Source organism: Acomys minous (assembly GCF_964271855.1).
Source record: "Acomys minous genome assembly, chromosome: 6".
In the NCBI taxonomy this organism is placed as follows: domain Eukaryota; kingdom Metazoa; phylum Chordata; class Mammalia; order Rodentia; family Muridae; genus Acomys; species Acomys minous.
In genome coordinates this window covers 27,740,807-27,762,189 of record NC_140487.1, presented here as the reverse complement: position 1 = coordinate 27,762,189, position 21,383 = coordinate 27,740,807, and the positions used below count along the sequence as shown (strand labels likewise).

At 39.8% G+C, this 21,383-nt stretch overlaps 1 protein-coding gene across 2 annotated transcripts in view; it reads right to left on the bottom strand.

Moving 5' to 3' along the window:
* The window catches only part of ELAPOR2 (endosome-lysosome associated apoptosis and autophagy regulator family member 2), a 160,522-nt gene that overhangs the window by 51,902 nt on the left and 87,237 nt on the right, over nucleotides 1–21,383 (bottom strand). For both annotated transcript variants that reach the window (XM_084784381.1, XM_084784382.1), the window contains 3 exons: nucleotides 9,988–10,183; nucleotides 4,659–4,806; nucleotides 407–493 (listed from right to left, as the gene is read on the bottom strand). In XM_084784381.1, the coding sequence (XP_084640507.1) occupies nucleotides 407–493; nucleotides 4,659–4,806; nucleotides 9,988–10,183 (431 nt within the window). The remainder of the gene's footprint in view (nucleotides 1–406; nucleotides 494–4,658; nucleotides 4,807–9,987; nucleotides 10,184–21,383) is intronic.

The following is a 21,383-nucleotide window of genomic DNA, read 5'->3' as shown; positions in this document are numbered from 1 at the left end:
AACACGGCATGAAGGTAATCGCTGGTCTTTGCAATGACCAGAGGCATCGGCTTATCTCAGGTAGCAGGCACATTTGCAAGCTTGCATACTCAAACTTTTTAATACCTTATATTAGTTTGAAATAGCTTTCTAAATTATGAAGTCCCACTTTAAAGAGAAGAAGGCTGAGATGAGAAAGGATGTGGAAAGCATTCTAAGGAAAAGGACAGACAGACAAATAATCTACAATTTTAAATGTGAGTCTGTGAATCACAAAGGCAGTTTCTTAGCTAAATGGAGCTTCTCTACAGCAACAGACCATATGGTTCTTTTTATTTTCTTAGATTGAATCCTTATAAATAGTTGGGAAATGGCAGGAGAAGAATGGGGTTGGTGTCAACAAAGAAGGACACAAAAAGAGACTTACAGAATGGGAGCCCCATTCTCCATTGTCCGTGAGTTTCACCCACTTGTCTGTCGTGGCATCCATCTCCTGGCACTGGTCATTCTGAATCTGCAAGTTAAACACAAGGGTCTCAGTGATGCTTTTGGAATGATAGCTTTTATTTATATTTGTCCTCAGCACATGCCGCAAGAACACCGTCAATCCGTTTTAAACCACAAGCTATGTAATCCGCAACAAGCAAGTACACGGAGACCGCTGGAGGCTGCCTTACAACTGCATGTGAGATCCAGACTAAACCATCTCATTGTTGTAACAGAAATGCCAGGCCATTAAGGAGAGTGAGACTAATTACCTAATTACCACTGAAGGGTCATTACAAATCCTCCACCCAATGCACTCAAATGTTTTAATAACTTAACATTCACCATGCAAGTTAGAGTTTAAAAACAGAAATAAAAACAGAGTTTATTTCATTTAAATTCTTCCCTTTTTGAGAATATCATACATGAGCATGCTGTATTTAAATCATATCCATCCCCTTTCTCCCCCTCAAAACACTTCCCATACATCCCCACCCACCCTGGAGTTCCTGACCTCCTCTTCTGTATTTATTATACACATATAAACACTTGTGGCAACCAAAGTGTTACCCGTTTGTAAACATGCTTATAGATACATACTTGGAGTTCGGTAACCTATTAGGGGGTTACCCCCTGCAGAAAACTGACTCCCCCTCATAGCCACTGACTGCATGAAGATTATGGTAGGGGCCCGTGGACTCCCCCCTTCCTCCTTGGCATGTTGACAGGTGTGGTCAATATTCATATTTTATTTTTGGCAACCATACTGTTAAGATTTACTGGCACGAGGCTTCTTCGTCATATCTAGGCATCACTATCTCACAGCCGGAAAATTGGGCTCTTAAAATCTTTCTGGTTCCCTCTTCTGCAATGTCCCCTGAGCCTTAGGAGTGGGGTTTGGGTTGTTGATGTATTAACTGGGAATGGGTACCCCACAGTCACTTAGTCTCTACATTATCACCAGTTATTGATCCACAGACTTATTAGGGATCCCACTTGTGATGCCAGTATCAAGAGAACAAATACCCAATTAATATTTCCTCTAACTGACTTTGTGCCACATTTCTCCTCTGACCATCATGATCAGTGACACCAGTGTTAAGCCATTTCTTAGAAGCTACAGGCTCTGAATACACTTTTAATGAACAGCTAATAGACAAGCTTTACATATGAAAGCAGACATCATGTGCTTGTGACATTCCCCACAACTCTGCAGAACTGAATTCCATTACTCACTTAGAAACTAGTTAAACTAAAAATCATGGACCAATAGCTTATCTAGGTTTCCACTCCATCATTTTTCTTTCAAGTGTAGTGCTGGGTGAGCCTCATTTGGTGCTCAAACCCAACATTTCATCACCACAAATTATACACTACTGCTCTTATGTATTTTTTTTCTCCATGTCCATTTACATCTTTCTTATCTCCAAGCATTTCCTCTTCATCACTGATTAATGATGACTGGGGGGTGTTGACCTTCGGAGTCAACAAGCCACAATCTATAAACCTGAAACACCAAGAAAAGGATGAGCATGAGCTTGCCACCCTCTTTCAGCCCCTAATCCAGAACAACACGGGCATAAGCGACAGGAAGTAATGAAATGTTATACCTTAACAGCACCTTTTCTGACTGCTCTAAGGGACTTCTTGGGAAGCATAAAGGCCCTTGTCTCAGTTCCTCATTGCACTTCATGGTCTGCAATACCATTGAAACGTCCCAAGAAACATTCACTCATTCTCAGGAGCTATTTTGCCAAGCAAGGTATACTTTAAAAAGAAAACCTGTCTAAATGTTGCTTAAATATCCTAAAACATCAAAGGATATTCATGCTAGAAGCGGCTCCAAAGGCCTTATCAAACAATCCACTTTAGAGAGGGGAGTGGGGATGCCTGGGAAGTTAGTCTAAGTGCTCAAGAGCACACAGCTAATAATTACAGTTATGACCAGAGCCAGGTCTCTTTACTTCAAAGGTAAGGCTTACACAATCATGGGAAATATTTCTTGCCATCAAACTCCTGATATAGAAACTACAACTACTGATTTAGAAATACTCATCACCTAGACCAATATCAATTTGTTTTAGAATTGTTAGCATGTTCTTTTCTTAAAATTTGGATCACAGGAATATTTTTTTGCACTGATGGCAAAGTAAACATTGTGTTGAGAGTAAGTCCCCCTGAAAACATCTTCTCAAGAATTCAAGTCACTGCCATAATAAATGCTACTAGATCACATACAGCTTATATTAATAAAATAGTCTTAGTAGCTATTCCATTCATATATTCTGTAATTCTACTTACATTCATGACAGACACATTAACAATTTTATCCAATGAGGCTTTTCAACAGTACACAATTTACAGGATCACAATATACAGCCATTTTTTAATTTTTAATTTTTAATTTGTTCACTTTATGTCTCAACTGTAGCCTCCTCCCTTGTCCCCTCTGGATCTCACCCCCCCCCTCATACTCTTTCCCTCCCTACCCTAATCCTCAGAAAGGGGAGCCCTCCTTCCTTAACATACGGCCTCAGCCTATCAAAGCTCATCTGGACTGCCTGTATCCTCTTCCTCTGTGACCTAGCAAGGCCATCCTTCCAGGGGGAAGTAATCAACATGTGGGGGCAGAAGTAGTCCCTATTCCATATATTGTGAGACTCACAAGAAGACTGTGCTGCCTATCTACTACGACTGAGCAGAGGGTCTAAGTCCTCACTATGCATGGCCCTTGGTTGCTGCATCAGTCTCTGCAGTATCCCCTCCTTTGCTCACAATCTTTTGGCTCCATTGGTCTCCTTGTGAAGCTCCTGCACCTCCAGGTCCCTCTATTTCCAACTCTTCCATAAAAATCCCCGTGCTCCACCTCAGAGTTTGGCTATGTATCTCAGCATCTGCTTGTATCCTCTGCTAGGTGGAGTCTTTCAGAGGACCTCTATGGTGGGATCCCTTCCTGTTCCTTCTCTTCAACTGCTTCTGGTGTCTATTCTATTTGTTCTTCTGAATGAGAATTAAGCATTCTCTCTAGGGTCCTTCTTGCTATTTGGTTTAGTTAGGTCTCTGTATTATAGTGTGGTTATCCTGCATTATTTGATTAATAGCCACTTATAAATAATATCCACTTATAAATGTAATCTGCAGCCTTCAAAACCTAGGGTTAGCCAATATAGCCTAACACAAAAATCACCAATCAGAACAGGAAACAAAAACAAAACAAAAAAAAGCATGATACGTGACACTCATCTCAGCCTTTCTGGGTCTGGGATACATCACTCAGGATGATCATTTCTAGTTCTATCCAGTTGCCTGCAAATTTCAAGATTTACTTGTTTTTATTGTGTAAATGTAATACAGTTTCTTTATCCATTCTTTGGTTGAGGCACTTCACTTTGTTTCCCATTTTTTGAATTTTAAATAATTATGAATAAACAAATAATTGTAGACAATAAAGACATATTTACTGACTTGGAAGGAAATAGTCTAAGTAAAAACAAAAATGTGATATAATTTTAACATAAAACCACTGTGATGACTCAATAGGTAATGCACTTGCTACACAACCATGATAAGGACATATTCAGATCCCCAGCACATGTAAAAGACGGCTGTGGTGACACACATCTCTAACCTCAGAGCTGGTAAAACAGAGATAGGCAGAACCTCAGAGTAGGCTGGCCAGGCACTTTAGCCAAATTTATGAGCTCAGGTTCAATGAGGCATTCTCCTTTTAAAAAAACCAAACACTAGTGTGACAGAGGTAAACACCCAGCATCAACCTCTGTCCTCCACACATGCACACACACATGAACATGTAAATATTGATACTCCTCTACATATACAATGCATAGAAAGATAATAGCTTTGTAGCTTAAAAAAAAAAGAATGTTGGACAATTATTTGTGATGTACAGTTTAAAAATGGCCACCTGGTAGACATAACCAGAAGTGAAAGAAACCAACATTATTCCCACAACAAAGATCTGAAAGGAAAAAAACAAAACAAAACAAAAAAAAAACAATATTAACTTGAACACAAAGCACCACAGGGGGAGGAAATCTTTCTCTTAACACTGAAGAATTCAGTCAACACCCTCCAAAAAGTTAGAATGCATAACATAGAAAGGAACAGAAGGGTCAGAGACAATTATATGAGTGTTCCTTAAAAATCAAGGTCTATAATATGAAAAGCCTTACAAAGAACTCAAAGAAGATGTTGTTGTCCACATACTGATACTCAAAGAAGACATAGCCTGACTTCTTGAGGTGCACAGCATAGATCAGAGACACAGTGCAGTCATCCCGGTTAGACTCTATATAGTTTCCACGAGGAAGCCAAGAAGAGCTGTGAAAACAGAAACAAAAGTTTTATGTAAGAGCTCAGAAACTTCTTCTAGCCACAGTCCTATGGCTGAGAATCGGGAATAGATTCCACGGGCAAAACAAAGTGGATGACGTCAGCTTTGCTGAAACTCAAAGGTTCAATTCCACTATTAAATGGGTTATTTTTTATTTAGTTTAAATTATTTTTATTTTCATTAAAATGATCACAACATTTCCCTCTCTCCTTTCCTCCTTCCAATCCCTTCTATGTCCTCTTCTTCCAGCCCCTCTCATGTATGCTACCTTAATGCTTCACAATGGACATAGAGGGGTTCATGCACAAAAACTACAGTCAGCTAACTCCTCCTGGGAGAACAAGTTTTCTCTATGGATGAATTCTCTAATTGGTTATCCAATACTGAATGGTCACCCCTAAAATCATACACACACACACACACACACACACACACACACACACACACACCAGTAAATGGATTCAGCAGGTTCTATTTGTATAGTTTGTGTGTGTGTGTGTGTGTGTGTGTGTGTGTGTGTGTGTGTGTGTGTGTGTGGAGAGAGAGAGAGAGAGAGAGAGAGAGAGAGAGAGAGAGAGAGAGAGAGAGAGAGAGAGAAAGAGAGAGAATAATACAATGAAAGAGACAGACAGACAGACAGTAACCATAGATAATGGTTTATTTTTATAGCTAGTAAGTCTATAACAATGCTTTTTATCAAAAACAAAATAACAATATTAGTACTCATAGCCTCAACATCTGAGTTTAACTTACATGCACACACACATACACACACACACACACACATGCACACACACACAGCAGATATATGGAAAGTAATAGTGCCATTAAATGCTAAATATTTAGATTAACATGTAATCTTAACATGTATTATTTTTGGCATCTTCGATTGTTGAAGTCATGTGATAAAAAGCCAGTGCTTTTCCTTTTTCTATGTGTTATCTTTCTTATTTAAAATTTTTAAAAAATTTATTCACTTTATATCCCAATCGTAGGCCCCTCCCTTGGCTCCTCCTGTTCCCTCCCTCTCTTCCTCCTCCCCCTCCCCTCTCCCCACTATTCCCCTCCCATAGTCCTCAAAGAGGGGGAGCCTTTCTCCCCTACCAATTGACCCCAACCTATCAAGTCTCATTAAGACTGCCTGTATCTTCTTCTTCTATGGCCTGGTAAGGCCGCCCTGCTAGTGGGAAATGATCAAAGAGCAGGCACCAAAAGTCCATGGCAGAGACAGCCCCTGCTCCTCTTAGCAGGAGACCCCTGTGGAAGACAGAGCCTCCTATTGGCTACATCTGAGTTGGGGGCCTAGGTCCTCACCATGCATGTCCTTGTTTGGTGCATCAGTCTCCGCAGGTCCCCCTGGGCTCAGATTTGCCAACACCTTTTCAACCACTGAGTTAATGCTGGATCTCCTAAAGCTTCCAAAAATATCTTAAAAGCTATGGCTGTTTCAAACAACCTTGGTGTGCGTCAGGATTTACACCTCGCTTTACACTGACATAGGCATCAAGAAAACAATGCAAATGTGCATTACTGATCTAAATGTAATAATGGTCTTTCAGATGAAACCCTGTCTACAGTACAATCAGAAACCACACTGTAAATATTCAGCCTTCAAAACCTAGGGTTAGCCAATATAGCCTAACACAAAAATCATCAATCAGAACAGGAAACAACAACAACAAAAAAGCATGATACGTGACACTTTTAAAATTTTTAAATTCTAATTATCAAATGTCATTAAGACAATAAAAAAGTCAAAAGCCACAAAACTGAAGGAGATATCACAAACATATACATATGTATATAACTCATAGATACACACATATAAGCCTCAGGTCCGTAATGTATAAATGTCTTCTTGGGCTCAATAACTAAGTTGCCAATATGACCCAATTTATTAAAAAGAAATAAATGGGATATAATGTCAGATGGGTGTGGGCAAGAGGAAAATAATACCAAACTGAGATTTATGTTCAGAAAATTATTATGTTAAAGAAACTACATTGAAAAAGTCTGCTTATCTCGGATTTTTCTTGATAAGTAAGCTTATCGATCTAGAAAAAAAAAAAAGATAGTCAGTATTCCAATTCGCTCAAACAAGGCTGTGGTGTTGCCATCGCATGCTACCAGCACCTTACTCTCCGGTACTTCTACGCATGCATGCTGCTGCATTTTGCCAATTCCACATTGACATGTATTGCCAATTTAAGAGGACTAAACATGGGTTGTGGCTCTGAAATGGTTAATATTGTTTGGCAACTTGATTAGACTAAGAAAAGCCTAAAGCAAGCCTTTGGGTGTCCCTGCAAGCTTTGTCAGAGACAATCCAATCATCAGAGTCTCGACTTAACAATCTGTGAGTGGACTGAAATTCTGAATAGATTGTTGAGAGGTGTCTGGGGTAGAGAGGGCAAGAGGGTAGCCATAGTAGTGCCTAGTCACTCGGCATCTTCCTGGGGGCTCCTATTTGTTAAAGATCCTCTCTGTTCTGTTGGCTGTTTGCTGTGAGTGGAACAGCTGTGCTCTCCCACCCCCCAATCCCCATGGTGTGGTCTAAAATCATGAGCAAAACAAGTCTTTCCTCTCTTGGTTGTTCCTAAGGATCTTTTCGAGAAAAATAATTAATGCAGCCTTGATGCCGTGTAGAGTCAAGGGAGCTGAGACCTCAGGAAAAGGATTAATATCTTTCTCACTAAACATTTCTCTCGTGACCACATGCCAGCCTGTCCCTTCATTTATTACCAGCATCTGAAGCTATATGAAGCCCTCACCAGATGTCAACGCCATGCTCTTGGGCCTGCAGAACTAAACTAAAATACGTCTCATAAAAAAAAAAAAAAAACTCAATCTGAGGCGCTCTAAAAACAAAAATGCATAGACCAAGACACACACACACACACACACACACACACACACACACACACACACACACGACTTAGAGCTATCTCACCAAAGAGGAAAATAAATCATTGCCACTCAGCTGAGAGAGACCAGGAGAAGACTGAAGGAAAGAAAGTGGAGGAAGAAGGAGAGGGTGGGGAGAAGCCTAGAAACATCTATTAGCTCAGCTAAATAATGATGGAGACGTTGGGTTCCTAATGGAGCATTCTTGTCATAAAGCAGCCAGAGGCCACCTATTTTACTACCTCAAGTTTACCTTTGCTTATCACAGCCACATTGCAGAAAATGTTGCACAGACCATGCAGAGAACAGAAGGGAGTGTATTGCAAACATATAAGTAAATTCTCTTTTTCTCCAAGACAATTGAACATTTCTCCTATGCTGTTATATGCAAAGCCAGTGATCACTTAGCAGTTAAGCAAAGACCTTTCCTCCTTGGATCCTTAACCCACTCTTCCAAAAAATAATCAAGGTCTAAATGAGGGTCAGGTTTTCAAAGAAAAGGGAAAAAACTTGAATTTTTTTCTTTAAAAATCAAAGAAAGATTAGCAGAAACACTATTGCTGTAAGTTTGATTATAAATATAAGATAATGAACTCATTTTTTTCTAGTTCTATTGTATTCTGCACACAATATCTATTATATTGTGAGGTCAATTATTTTCTCATTAAAAATTTAGCTATATTCTCTGTAATGACTGCCCAAGAAATCCTCCTCTTCTGAGACGCTCCCTGAGCCTTAGGGACAGAGCTTCTCTTCACGTTGTATCAGCTGAGGTTGGGCTGTAATGGTCTCAAGTATGAGCTGAAAAGAAGCTTCTAGGATAACGGGGGGAAGCTGCGGATATAAGCATAAGTATTTAGAATATGGTTAGAAAGTATACTGGTTTAAGAAAGTGGCAGCAGCAGGTTCTCCTCTAGGGACCATGACCTCATCAGACATGAATAGGCTATTTATTCTATGAGGCACAAATTGCTTTCTATTGTGTAGGGCCTGCGTTCTATTAAGACAGTTGTAGGTGGTAAGATATAAGGGCCATTACTAGATTCTTGGACTATCTTGCCATGCTAGTCATTGCTGTAGCTAATAGGCTTTACAGCTGGGTAGGAGTGTTGATTCTTTTCCACTGTAGGCGCCTTGTATAGCATCTTCAGACACTAAGGAAGCTTGTCCTAGGAAGAAGTTTACTGGTCAGTTCCAGCTCAATTCTTCCACATCTCAAGTATGTGGTGTCTTCAGCAATCAGAACTTACCTTCAAGTCTGGGAGGCAACTAAGGGCGATAGTAATAGCTTATATTTGATGAGGAGGGGGGGTCTCTTAGACTTTCCTGGCCACAAAAAAAAAATACCTCAAAAGGGCAGGTTTCCACACCTGGGCTTTTATTAGGTGTCAATGGCTTTCGAAGGGAGGGAACATTATAACCCAAGTGATGTGACATCATCGTGTGTGTGTGTGTGTGTGTGTGTGTGTGTGTGTGTGTGTGTGTGGTGAGTGTATGTGAGTGTGTGTGTGTGTGTGTGTGTGTGTGTGAGTGTGTGTGTGTGTGTGTGTGTGTGTGTGTGAGTGTTTGTTATGTTTTAGGTGAATACTCTTTGCTGATGATGAAGTTGGAAGACTATAAGAGCCAGAGGACCAGGACATCTGCTGCACAGTAGTAGCATCTTTAGTATGTGAAAGGGAAGCTGTAACCGAGAAATCTCAGCAATATGATTGCCTATGCAATATCTACACCATGGCAACACCAGCTAACATACCAGTGTGGATGAGAGAAATCTCTCAATGCCCCATTCCTAGATAAAGAACTACAGAAATTAATGGTTGTTCAAAGAAGGAAATGCAGTCTTTCTTAAGGATAAGCCCACTAAACTGTCTAATCTCAGTCAGTCCTAAACACATACACATTTGAGCAAGCTAAATAGACTCAGCAACAAGTATATGCATATATATACACATATATGTGTATATATACATGGATTTATATGTCTGTAAATAATAATAACGATAATAATAATAAAAAAGATGAAGTCATGAATTTGGAAGAGGGCAGGGGCACTGATGGAATTAGAGGGAGTAGAAGGGGATGGAGATTATGTAAATACAGCAATCATTCATTAAATCTTCCATACAAAAATATGACCCTTTCTCCTGAGCTCATCTAAAATCCTCATAAGTACTAAAACAATCCTTTTTTTTTTTTTCTAGAAAAGAATGACTGCACTTTTGTCAAGTCTCCAAAGTCCAAAGGTTCCTTTGGGGTCTTCTTACTTGTTACAGCCATCTGGCCTGCTGTCAGAAGGGCCCACCACAGTGTCCATAAATGTTGCAACGTTGGAAAATCCTGCCGGCAACTCATCCCATTCATCAAATTTGATGCCACTGCCCAAGGAGTAGGTGCCTTCAACACACTTACTGCATACCTGGTTCTTCATTTCTAGATACTCGCCAGAAGCACAGGAGAATGCTGTAAAGCAGAAGATAAAAACCATTAGCATTGGCCTCTTCCATTAACTGTCTCTCCTTGACATTGTCAGCAGAATTATTTTGTATAAAACTCTGATCATATGAGACCCTAAGTAAAGCTTTCTAGTGTCTTTATTGCTTCTCTTCACAGGCTACAATCTGCCTCAACCTATTTTGCTATACTTACTTTTTGTTCCATCTTCTTTCAATAAAAACAAAATGCATGTTAATCTTCTATGCTTCTATTGTGGCTTTTCTTTCCAGACATTGGACCAATGACCTTCTCTATCTGGACAATCCCGGTTCCCATGTACAGATGATCATCTTCACGACAGATCACCCCACCTCACTCATCCCAAATGGTCATCTATTCCTCTCTCTGTGGGCTAACAGACCACTTTCCACAGCACCTCCACTATGGTACCCAGAGAGACTACTGAAGAAGGGAAGTGCTAGGTTTTCTTCACAGAAGCAAGGGTCATTATTTGAGGACTCCTAGTTGTATGCAGCACATGCTAAGCCCAGATGAAATGTTGATCCAGTGAAGAGTGAAACAGAAAGGGCAGAAGTCCCTAGACAAGTTATCCCCACTCAGAAGCCTTTCAACACCTTCTACTTTTTCAATATTCACAATGGTGACCTGGACATTTATACCAACCCCATCCCTGTCTGATGCCAAATGTTCTGCTGTTTTAGGAGCTGGATTAAGCCAGTGGTTCTGTTGCTAAGTTATTATCCACTCAATAAATGCAAATCAGTATTTCCAAAGTACGTGGCCCTGTGTGGGGTGGAATTAGAGCTCGAGCCCAGAAAGGGGCTATCCAAGCCCTTAATCAGGACATTAAAGAAATAAGAGCAACGTAAAATGTCCAAATTAGCTGATGAAAGGAAATTTCCCAACCCAGTGGGGCAGCAAAGCCTCACAGGCAGGAACATTTCTCTTTTAATACAGTGGAGGACTTAATCAGAAATAAAAACAAAATGTCTTTGAAAAAAACTAATTAAAGAATTAGTGCGCAAACCCACACAGATCCACCTACTCATCCACTAAAGGAATAAAGAGTCTCTTTAGAAAAACTTCACCAGGCTCTTCAGTGAACTTTTAACATTAAATCAATACCCTGCAGTCAGTAAAATAACGCAATACCAGCGAAGGTTAGGCAGAGAACAATGCATTTTAATTATGAGATCAAAATTCTACTGGAGATGAAGAAAGAAGACCGTCTTGGGACAAGGTTGTAGTTCCTCTTCTTACTCTTGCAACATTGAGGGCATTGATGATCTCTTCAGGCATTTACTCCTGAGATTCCTAACCACAGTAGCTGCCTCAGATGGTTAGGAAAATGAAATACAGTACAGAATGGTTAGCATAACGAGCGTGTCATCAAGCACATGCTCGTCACGGGCTGCTCATCTCAGTATAAGAACAACTGGCAAAGAAACAGAGTGATGGAAAACAGGGTGTTTTTTAGTTCTAATGAGTTGAAGATCTTCTAGTAAGCTCAGCTTCTAACGACTGTCCTCTAGTATATCTACTGTCATAAACAACAAAGCAACATTAAACATTATCTTGGAAGACAGTTTAATCTGAAATAAAAAACAATGACCTTTTAAATTGATCAGCAATGAATAAAGACATTTTATTTCTCCCTACATTTATAATCCATCATGAGTGGGAGTTAGGGAAGGAACTGAAGGCAGGAACATGGAGGCGAGAACTGAATCAGAGACCTTGGAGGGTTACTGCTCACTGACTTGCTCTCCATGGTTTGTTGAGTTTGCTTCCTTACAGTTCCCCAGGCCATGGATGGCCCCACCCACAATGGGCTGGGTTCTTCCATATTAATCAATATTCAAAAAAGTGGCCCATAAGTGTGTCTACAGTCCAATCTGATGGAAACAGTTCCCTAGTTGAAATTTCCCCTTCACAGATGACTCTAGCCTGCTCCAAGTTAACAAGAAACTAACCAGTACATTAGGCTTGGAAATTATTGTGAAAGCACTAAGTGTATGGATTTGAGGGTTATGAATAAATTATGCAAATACAGAAACCATAAATCATGAGTGTTGGCTGTATTTGTAGTAGACTCATGACAGAGGAAGCTACCGTGTACATTAACCAAGTAAGAGAACTGAGCCACAGTATATTTAAATACTCTGGTTACACAGGTACCCGATCAACAGGCAGCACAAATAATATTCAGAGTCTAGCTTGCTTAGTTCTAAAAGCACTAACCCACTTTAAAGAAAATGCAAGTCAAACAATGACAGTGACCAAAGGAGAAACAATTTTAATAGTTCAATAACATCTTTCACACAACCTTTCACTCCCTTGTCGGCTGTTAAGCAATCTTCATCTGCACCATAAAAAAAAAAAAAACCACAATAATTATTTCCCACTCTCCTGGTTGCTGTAGAGCTTTTCATATGTTAAACCTAGAACGTGAATCTGAGAAATGTTTTGCAAGCTCTTAACTTCCATAAGTCTAATAACTTTGTTTTTAAATGAAACATAAAAGTAATATCCATCTCAAAAAATATGATAATGGGTGAATGCAACATTGTTTAATATGCCTGGCATATGTTACAAATAATTGTACTGCACACATTAGGAACCTATAAATAATAACACTGCTACTAGGTTGATGGTACCTTGTCTGTACAGAACAGCTATGCAGCCCAAGTCCAATGGGTATGGGGCCTTTACAGGAAAGCTAAGATACCCTAAAGTGTTACATTTTTTAATCATTTGTTTCTATTTAGTCTTTTTTTTTCCACTCTGGTAGACACATGTCAAAGGGAGAACTACACATTCTGATTAAAATTTAATTAATTTCACAAGATTATACTGAGAGTTTGCAATGCCTGCCTCCCCTAGCAGTCACGAGCTTTTCTGATACTTTCAAAGTCTCATTCACTTTCTCTGTCAACTAATCTTGGCATTTGGGCTTTAACTGGACCCCATGGTCCACAGTTTCAGTGAGTACACTCTTTGTTTTGTTGTTCTTTGTTTATTTGTCTGTTAGTATAACAGGATACTTTAAATAGGCAGGATGGTGGAAACTTTTCTAGATATTAGCTTCTGTCTCATCTAAATTAATCGGTCATTTCTAAAGTAAAAAGTAGCTTCTTTTTCAACAACCTTGAAATCCTACAATAACTGAGTCAAACTGACAGATATGCAACTCCAGAGTTTTGGAAGAAAGACTATGTTAGTTTTTTATTGCTTGGACAAAAATACTTAAGCAAACAAATTTTTTAAAGCATGCATTAATTTTGGCTCACTTTCTCGAGTTTCGGTCCAGCACGGTAAGGAGAGCATGGCAGAACAGATTCCATCACATCATGGAGGCCAATAACCAAGAGGACGCCTAAGCTCATAGGCTTTCACCTTTCTCACTTGTTGCTCCATCTGGGGCCCCAGCACATAGAGTGGTACTGTCCACAATAAGGATAAGTCTTACCTCTTCACTCAATTCTTGCTGGAAATACTGTTACACCCAGAATTGTCCTTGGCTAATCTGCTAGGAACCTCTCAATTCAATCACACTAAGAAGAACACAAAGCAGAGACAGAGACACATGAGAGAGACAGAGACACAGAGAGAGACAGAGGCAGAAGACAGAGGCCTTCTTCTCTAGGGTTGCCACTATGTGGGCATGGCCTCAGACTAGGATTTCAGGGCACTTTATCACAGCAGCAACAGGAAGAAAAATATTTGAAACTCAAGCCCCTAAAGTCCAAGCTTAAGCAGGAACACCCTACACTCTTCATAAGTCTGCTTGAGAACTCAATAAGAGACTAGGAAACTAAAGTCTCTGTAGGAAACAGAGCATAATATAAAAAGTCAAGACACTACAGTGATTATACAACTACAATGCGCTAAGAGACAGTTAGTAAATCAAATTGTTTTTTTATGCTGACTATCCTCTATGATTTATGTCTATCAATGAAAAGTCTATTTTTAATCTTTTTATCACAGCAACTCCTGGTTTTAGTTTTATCTCCACCTAGAGACCTTGTGTTTTAAAAGACTGTGGCTATAAACTACATGTATTCATAACTCATTTATTTTTGCTATTTTCATTCCTATTATTTCATTACTAAAATATATTTTCTAGGCCATAAGCAGCAAGCAGAAAGAGTAGCCATAACAGAATTTTCAAGTCTCCTGTTTAGTGACATGTGGACAATACAGCAAACCTATGCAATCTTATTATAGGAATCACAATAATGAGATTAATTTAAGTTGCAAGCATGTTTTAGTATTTAGATTTTGACAGACAAAAATTAGGCAACATGGATATGGTAGCAAGTAAGAAGACAGAGTTTATTCTGTCTCTGTGCTCACAAAGCTGCTCTACTAGCGCAGTCTTCCTCGAAATCAGTTACAGCTACATCTCATCTCTCTGAGTTTAAACTCATTATAAAGCCCAGCTCATTTGTTAGGCTAAGTTAATATCTAAACATAAGTAATTATGTATTTATGTGGAAATGTTAAGTCTAGAATCAAGAAGTGCTAGTATAACTGCTTTTGTTCAATTGACTAGCCTCGTTTACTAAAATAAATACCATTGGTGCCACAGTCATCGTTTTTCCTGTGCAAGGAAACCCCTGCAACTCCTAATAACAGTTACTACCAATAAAGGGCTGAATCTAGGACATAGCAACTAGTTATAGGGCCTGAAAGTGCACTTGGCTTCCATCTCTCATTTAACCAGTTGATTGCTGTCATCAAGTAATAAATACTTAATTGTCTACCAGGCTTATAATCATAATCCTCCTAGGAAAATGAGAAGAGAAAGGAGTGACTGGGAGAAAATGAACAGCATTCCCAGGCCAGCATGCCTTGCTTCTCTCTGTCCTCAGAGCCAGCAATGAGGGGAGCACTTCCACATTCTCCCTTTCAGATCTTATCTGTACAATTTCTAAGCAGAAAAAAAAAATGCTCTCTCTCAGTCTGAAAAAAAAAAAAATGGAAGTGCGGCAGGAAGAAGCCAAATCATTACATTGAAACAGGCCATTTCTTGCCATTTCCCTGATTCACGGGAGGTGGCTTCCCTTGGCTTAAAGGGAACACTTGTTCCTTGTAATGAGCAACGGTCCACTTATCTTAAGAAGACATTTTCCTCCCAGGAGGACTGGCAGTGACTATCAATTGCCTGTCATGTTCAATCTACGGCAGGGTGAGAATCGTAGAAGACAACTTATCCAAATGCTGGGAGTAGAATTTGTTCCCCTAAGAACAAATGTGCGAAAACATTAACAAGCTTCATTAGATTAGTGCTCCACTATAATTTATAAGCTATTTGTTTGGAGGCCTGCTTTGACCATAGAAACAATGAATCTATGACACATAATCAGTCATCTTCCATCAAGATGACCAGGGGACTCTTGAGATCTCATGGCTGTCCCAGGCGGCTTCGCATCTCTATCTGTCTGGCACTGTCCACATCTTTGAACATCTCTGCAAGCTCTCAAAGCAGATTCTATCCAACAGAATCCATGTCCTGTTTCACAAGCTGTGATGTTTGGGGCTATGAAGCTACAAGAGTTTACTACAATGGGACCAAGAAAGGCACTGCTTCCATGTGAAGCCAAAAGGATGGCTTTGCCCCGGAAGTCAAAAGATGTGATTTCCAGGTCTAGTGTGCCCACAAAGCTGTTTAAAGTAACATGTGCAGTTACCGTGCAAACAGAACACACACAGTTAAGTGAACAGAACTGGACTTTCAAAGTCAAATCATAGCAATCACTTTCTATTAAAAGAAAGTGTAGATCACACAGCTGGAATTTCTAAGTTTTCAGTTGTGAACTTCTTAGAGAAGAAATAAACACGTTCACCTTTCAGTATAAAAAAGGAAAGTTAGTCAAGAGAGTCACAAAAGGAACATTAATAAGATCAATTCGGGCTGACCTTTCAACTGCCATTTTGAGGAATATTTAGTGAAAGTATTATGTCTCATATCTGAAAACTGATGCTCACAGCATACTCCCTTTCAAACATCCTCATATGGTCAATCAGGTAGAATACCTGCCTGAATTACAAGACCAATCACCCAGGAAAACAGAGCGATGTAAAGCAATAGACAATCTTCATTAAATTAGCAGAATATAAAGGAAAAGAGATTGCATTCTTTTAAGCTAAGGAGAGGTAGTTTTCATCTTTAAAAGACAATGAAAACCACAAATGTATCCTACCATGGTTTACTGACTTCAATATTTTATCAGAAAGGAGGAATATCTCAGCTTCTTGAGAACAGATGACCTGAGATTCAGAAGAAAAATAGACAGAGAGGGCAGGGGGGAGGGGAGCGAGGAAGAGGAAGTATGAGTTCTCTACTTTTCATAGGAAACTTTATTCACATAAGCTCCCCATAAAACACCACAATTGCCATGGGCCTGGTTCTGGCTGTTTTCAACATTTATGTTTTCTTTTTATGCCCTCTCTTTTCTTCAATTTTATTTTATTATAATTTATTCACACTACATCCCAATTGTAATCCTCCCGCTCTTATCTTCCTATTCCCTTCATCCCTCCCTCTTCTGCCCTATTCCCCTCCACTAGGCCTCTGACAGAAGGGGACCTCCTCCCCCACCATCTGACCACAGCCTATTGGGTCTCATCTACATAGCCTGCATCCCCTTTCTCTGTGTTCCCACAGGACCTCTGCACAAAGGGGCAGTGATTAAATCTCAGGCACCAGAGTTGTGTCAGAGGCAGTCCCTGGCTCTCACACTCCCCTTCCCCAAAGTCCCATTATCTCCTCTCTTAAGGCTGCCATCCACTCCTGCTGCTCACCTGCCAATTGCAGGTTGCTGAGTACCCTCGAGGTCCCACCGAGAAATACACACCAGCACTCCTACACCAAATCTGCTCAGAACAAAGTGCACACAGAATGAGTTCTTAGAAGTCTTACTATATATGTGTGTTTCACCAGCCAAAACTAATGTCCTGTGAGACTGTGAGTTAGAGACAGCAAAGTGATTCAGTTGACAGAGTCCTGTAGAATTCTATAACGCTGTTTGGGCATGGAGTCCAAGACAGGGTTTCCTCTGTGCAGCCTGTGTAGCCTTGGCTATCCTAGACCCACTTTGTAGATCAGGCTGCCCTTGAACTCACAGTGATTTGCCTGCCTATGCCTCCCTGAGCACTAAGATTAAAGGTATTTGCCACCACACCCAGCTCTAGAACCTTATTAAGAGGCATCAGATTTCCACCTGTCTTTCAACAGCTTATTCTATGCTGCAGAAAATGAAATTTTGAATGAAGAGTTTCTGTAGATGAAAACTATGCCTATTTTTTGTATTTGTTAAATAAGGAAAACATGAAGTACCTATAAAGTACTGAAAAGCTAACCACAAACTAGCTTCTCTATGTATATAAGGACATTACTATAAACATTCTCAAAGTTCTACATGCTAGACTCTACTCTTTCCAGAAAATGAATACAAATAAAATAAAATCTATAGAGATGTTCAGTCAGTTGAAATGACTCACAAAGAAATATATACAAGCCTTTAGATCTACTCTTCTAAAATTTCCATCGTATTTATCCTGTATATCAATCTTTACCAAGAGGTAGACCTCACAAAAACACAAACTCCTAAAGGAGGGATGAGCATTGCTCTGGTGTGCACTGTGCCATGTTCCAAGGGGCAACATTATGGGGTTAAAAAGAAGATCTCTGCAGCGTGTGGTGGCACATGCCTTTAATCCCAGCATTTAGGAGACAGAGACAGTGGATCACTGTTAGTTCAAGACCAGCCTGGTCTATAAAGTGAGATCTAGGGTAGGGAAGGATGCACAAAAAAACCCTCACTCAAAAAAAACAAAACAGCAATAACACAAAAGACGTTCTCAGTGCTGTGATTTTTCTCTGGCTTAAACTGGTGTAGGTCTTGAGCATGCTGTCACCGTTCATACGTGAATCAGTCATGTTGTGTCTAAATGATGCTGCTTCTTGGAGTTATCCACATTTCATCCTCACAGTCTTCCTGTCTCCATCTTTCCACATAGATTCCTGAGCCTTGAGGGTAGGGATTTGACAAAGACAAATCAATCACATTCCAGGGGTTGGCCAACACAAAGCAAAATCTGTGTGTGTGTGTGTGTGTGTGTGTGTGTGTGTGTGTGTGTGTGTGCGTGCGCGCGTGTGTGCGTGCGATTTTTCCTTTGTTTATATGTTTTGATTTTCTTTTTCATTTTTGGATTTTTTCTCTATTTTTGAGAAGGAGAGAGAGAGAGGGAGGGAGGGAGGGAGGGAGGGAGGGAGGGAGATATATATATATATATATAGAGAGAGAGAGAGAGAGAGAGAGAGAGAGAGAGAGAGGGAGAGAGAGAGAGAGAGAGAGAGAGAGAGAGAGAGAGAAGAGAGAGAGAGAAAGAGAGAGAGAGAGAGAAAGAGAGAGAGAGAGAGCAAGAGCACGAAGTTGGGTGAGTAGGGAGATGGGGAGATCTCAAAGGAGTTTGTGGAAATGAAAAAATAAGATGAAAATAACTTTTAATAAAAACATTTAAAAATGAAAAAAAAGAAAAAGATGCTCTAGGACCTCAACTGTCTGATCTCCAATCTCAGTTCTGACTGTGACCTAACTGTCTATAGGGTTCGTTTCATCTTTTCTGTTTAAAAGGTTTCAGAAGGCACAAAGAAATTGGTTTTATGGTTTTGTAATGACTAAATATTTGAAGCCACATACCTCTAGCACTTAAATGTGTGTCTTCCATACAACAAAAATCATTTCTTGATTACTACTTCAACTACTACTCACACTAAACTATACTGCATAGTAATGACTCCAGGCAAAACAGATTGTATTTTTTAGCTCGTAACTCCTTGAACCTGGGGCTGACTTCAAGTCAAAGTCCATCATCCTTAGCATGACCCAAGAGAAGTCTGTGGCACTTACTATCTCATTTACTGTCTCTGTCTCAGCCACATTACCCTTGAAACCTAGCCATGCAGCCCTCACAGAAGACTCAAGAAAACCTACACCCATCCCACTCAGCATGTGCCCCTATGCCCCATCACGCTACTTTTTTACATCATCAAGCTGAAAAACTGTAGGATTCACTTTCAGAGGTCTTCATCGAATTAACATGGCTGGCCCCAAATGTATGGAGCTTAAATCCCACTATAGCTCCAAATCAGGATAAATGTTTTTCCCACATAAGGCAATGAGAGATCAGAGGCTTTCCAAGGTTGCTCAGCTGGTAACTGATGACTCTAAAAGTCAAGCTTCCATCTGCCTCAATGTGAGGCATAAGACTCCACCTGAAAACCTTTCCCTCCCTTGGTGAGGTCATCCTAGGTAACACTGGTGCCCTGCCTTTCACTCCTTTTCTGCAGTAGCCATACTTACTTCTCTCTTGCTGAAATGAAAGTCTCTCCACACATGCCTATTTTCGCTGTTTTATGTCTGTCTTGTCAGTAAACATAAAGGATATTTAATAATATGGTTTCTTCAGTGAATGAGTTAAAGCTCGATAAAAAATGGCAGAGTAAGTAGCTTTCTCGGGGACAAACATGTTAGAACTGAGGGTAAGCTCTCAGCTGTGAGAGGCCATTGTCAAGAGATCAGTGCAAATATGCTGCAAGAACTTACATGCAATGCCCTAAACCATAGCATAACTGACTTCCTATAAAATGCACTATGCTGGTCAAGCATGATGTTGTTTCTCTGAGATTTTAATGGATATTGGCAAAATGCAATCATATATATATATATATATATATATATATATATATATATATATATATTTGGCAAATAAAGGGATATTGTGGTGTACATTTTCTAGGTATAATATTGAGTCAAGCTAGTTAATGTATCTCTCACTCCAAATAATTGGTGCTTATTCCTCCTGACTAAATGGAACATATGCATTTTACTAATATGTTCCCAGCCTACTGTCTGCTTCTGTGAGTTCAACTGGCAAAGCTTTCACAAGTAAGTGAGACTATAATGTTTGTCTTTCTGCTTCAACAGTGTCCTTGGTGTTTCACTTACTATAATGACTCCCAGGGCCACCCACACTTACAAAAAGTACATAATTCTTAATTTTTCAGAGACAGTATAGTATTCCATTGTACACATAGTCTATATTTTCTTTGTCAATTCTTTTTTTTTTTTTAAACAGGATTTTACTCTGTATCCGAGGCTGCCTTGAAACATTTATGTAATCTAGACTGGCTCTAAATTCATGGAGACCTTCCTGTGTCAGCCTCCCAAGTACTGGTATCATATCTGGCCCTCCGTTCATTTCTTTAAAGATCTATGTGTGCATATACGCATGTGTAAGTGTGCATGTTTCTGTACGGATGAATGTGTACATATGTGCATGGGTGTGGGTGTCTTTCTTCATGCATGGAGGCTACATGAAGGCATGAGCTGTCTTCTTCAGTCTCTGCTTTGTGCCTTTGAAGCGGGTGTCTCTCTCTCTCTCTGAACCCAGGGCTTGTTTTTCTCAGTTAGGTGCTGAGAGCATCAAGCCTCCGTCACACTAGGTACTAGACACTGGCTCGTTTTGTAGACCGTGGAACCTAATCGCCAGCCATCGTGACTGCAGAACAAAAGTTCTCACTGTTGAGCCTTCTCCCCAGCTCTTCCATTAATGTTTTTATGGATAATTAAAACGATTCTATAACTTAGCAATCATGAATAATGACACAATCCATACCATTAACCAGGTACCCTTTCACATTTGATTTCAAAATCTTAGAGGATATGTTCCCAGAATGGAGACTGCTGGGTCACATGATAATTCTACCATCAGGATCTTTAAAATGTTATTAGTGTATATTAATTACACAAAACAGTAGGCTTCATTGCGACATTTTCATAACAATACATAAAGCACTCTGATCATGTTTACCTCCCTGTTCCTCACCTCTTGTCCCCTTAACGCTCCACATCTGAGAGAAAACACATGATCCTCATTTTTCTCAGTGTGGCTTTTATTACTTAACATGATTCTACCCAATTCCATCTACTTCCCTCCTTCATGGTTGAGTAAGAAACCACCCAGGATTACTTCCCTTAATTGCTGTACTAATTTGCATTTGTGCCAACAGTATTCAAGGTTCCATTTTCTCCGTAACTTCTGCATTTCCCTTTCATCGACTGATAGTAGCCATTTTGAAAGGTATGTGTGACATGTTCACTGTGGCTGTAACTCCATTTCCCTAATACCAGAGATG